Here is a 1,526-nt window from a genome sequence, read left to right as displayed (position 1 = left end):
TATATACACTTTATTATGGTATAGTATTTAAATATATGCCTGAGAAACACATAATATTGCCCCTTTAAGAATGCAACAATAACTAACAAAAACTAGCAAATTCACTGTAAAAACTAATTAAAATAAACTGAATTCAAAGAAAAAAAGTCACAGCGAAATAAAACTAAACTATAATGAAAAATCCAACACTATTATAACCTTGTGTGAAACCAGTCCTGACAGCCCCATGAGCCATAGTTTCTGAAATAATGCAGTGTTCATCAGGTCAGCTTGAGTGCTCTCGGACCAGTTCACAGATGTGAGTGAGCAGAGCATCTGTTTCCATAACATCCAGGAGAGTCTGAGAGATCCAGCCTTCAAGGCCGACATGTGGGAGCCACATTCAGATAATCCCAACTGTTTTGGTTCAGATCGACATTCAAAGTCTCCACTGGGACTTCTCAATGGCTAGTTCCAATCGTCTGAATTTGTTGGTCGTTCTCGCCTTTATTTCTCCTAAAACATTAGCAAAAAAAAAAAAGAAAAAAGAAAAGAAAAGAACASTTAATTCAAGTAGCTCAGAGGTAAACCTGCCCCTGTTCCAGCTTTTTCGGAACGTGTTGCAGGCATCAAATAAAAAATGAGTGAATATATGCAAAAACCCAAAACGTTTATTTGTTTGAACATTAAATATCGTGTCTTTGTAGTGGATTCAGTTGAATATAGGATGAAAGGGGTTTGCAAATCATCATAATCTGTTTTTTATTATGTCCCAACTTCTTTGGAATTGGGGTTGAAATATTCAAACACATTTTTATCCAACGTGTTCCATGTCTTCAGAAAGCCACGAGGAAAAAGAAGAAGAAAAAGAAGAAAAAGAGTCAGGCACAGGGTGACACAGAAGAAGAAGAAGAAGAAGATCAGGACCTAAAAGGAAGTGAATCGGAGGAGCCCTTTGAGGAAGGTCCTCAGAAGCCAGAGCCCCCTGAGAGGCCAGACCTTGGTTTTCTAGAGCAGCAGGTGAGAGAAAAAGCCTCGAGGATCCGCAGGAAAGCAGGAGAAGCCATCCTGATCCCAGAGCTGTCTGCATCAGGAAGCATCACTGACACTGAGCTGTGCCCCAGGTAGAGCTTTAAACATACGTACAGCTAATACATCAACAAAATCTGTTTCTCCTCTCGCTGTCAGGGAGAAGACTGGCCTTTTTCACTTTTTGGTTGTTTATCATGTTGTTTCAGGGCTGAAATGGCTCGAAGAGAAGACGTGTCCAGACGTTCACTGTYCATCAAGATCCTGTACAACGACAAGGAAGTTTCCAGAACAGGCAGCCGCTCCCTGAACGCTGACTTCAGGGTGCACTTCGGTCAGATTTTCAATCTCAAGATCCTGAACTGTCCCCAAAGCATTATTCTGCAGGTACAGTGAGGATGTGCTGAATCTGTGCTACAAACCTCATTTGTGTTGCAGTCCCTTTTTTTTACCAGCTTGTGTGTGTGTGTGTGTGTGTGTGTGTGTGTGTGTGTGTGTGTGTGTGTGTGTGTGTGTGT

General features: G+C 41.3%; 1 protein-coding gene across 1 annotated transcript in view; it reads left to right on the top strand.

Annotated features, from left to right (window-relative positions):
* cc2d2a (coiled-coil and C2 domain containing 2A) overlaps positions 1 to 1,395 on the top strand; it is a gene marked incomplete at its 3' end in the record, with an annotated part of 26,523 nt that extends 25,128 nt beyond the window's left edge. The window contains 2 exon segments of the mRNA XM_014020543.1: positions 820 to 1,103; positions 1,218 to 1,395. Coding sequence (XP_013875997.1) covers positions 820 to 1,103; positions 1,218 to 1,395 — 462 coding nt within the window.
* Between the last annotated feature and the right edge of the window lie 131 nt (positions 1,396 to 1,526).

The sequence above is a fragment of the Austrofundulus limnaeus genome, unplaced genomic scaffold (assembly GCF_001266775.1).
Source record: "Austrofundulus limnaeus strain Quisiro unplaced genomic scaffold, Austrofundulus_limnaeus-1.0 Scaffold256, whole genome shotgun sequence".
NCBI classification, from domain to species: Eukaryota; Metazoa; Chordata; class Actinopteri; order Cyprinodontiformes; family Rivulidae; genus Austrofundulus; species Austrofundulus limnaeus.
Note: the sequence above shows the minus strand (reverse complement) of the source record. Positions and strands in the feature narration are given on the sequence as shown.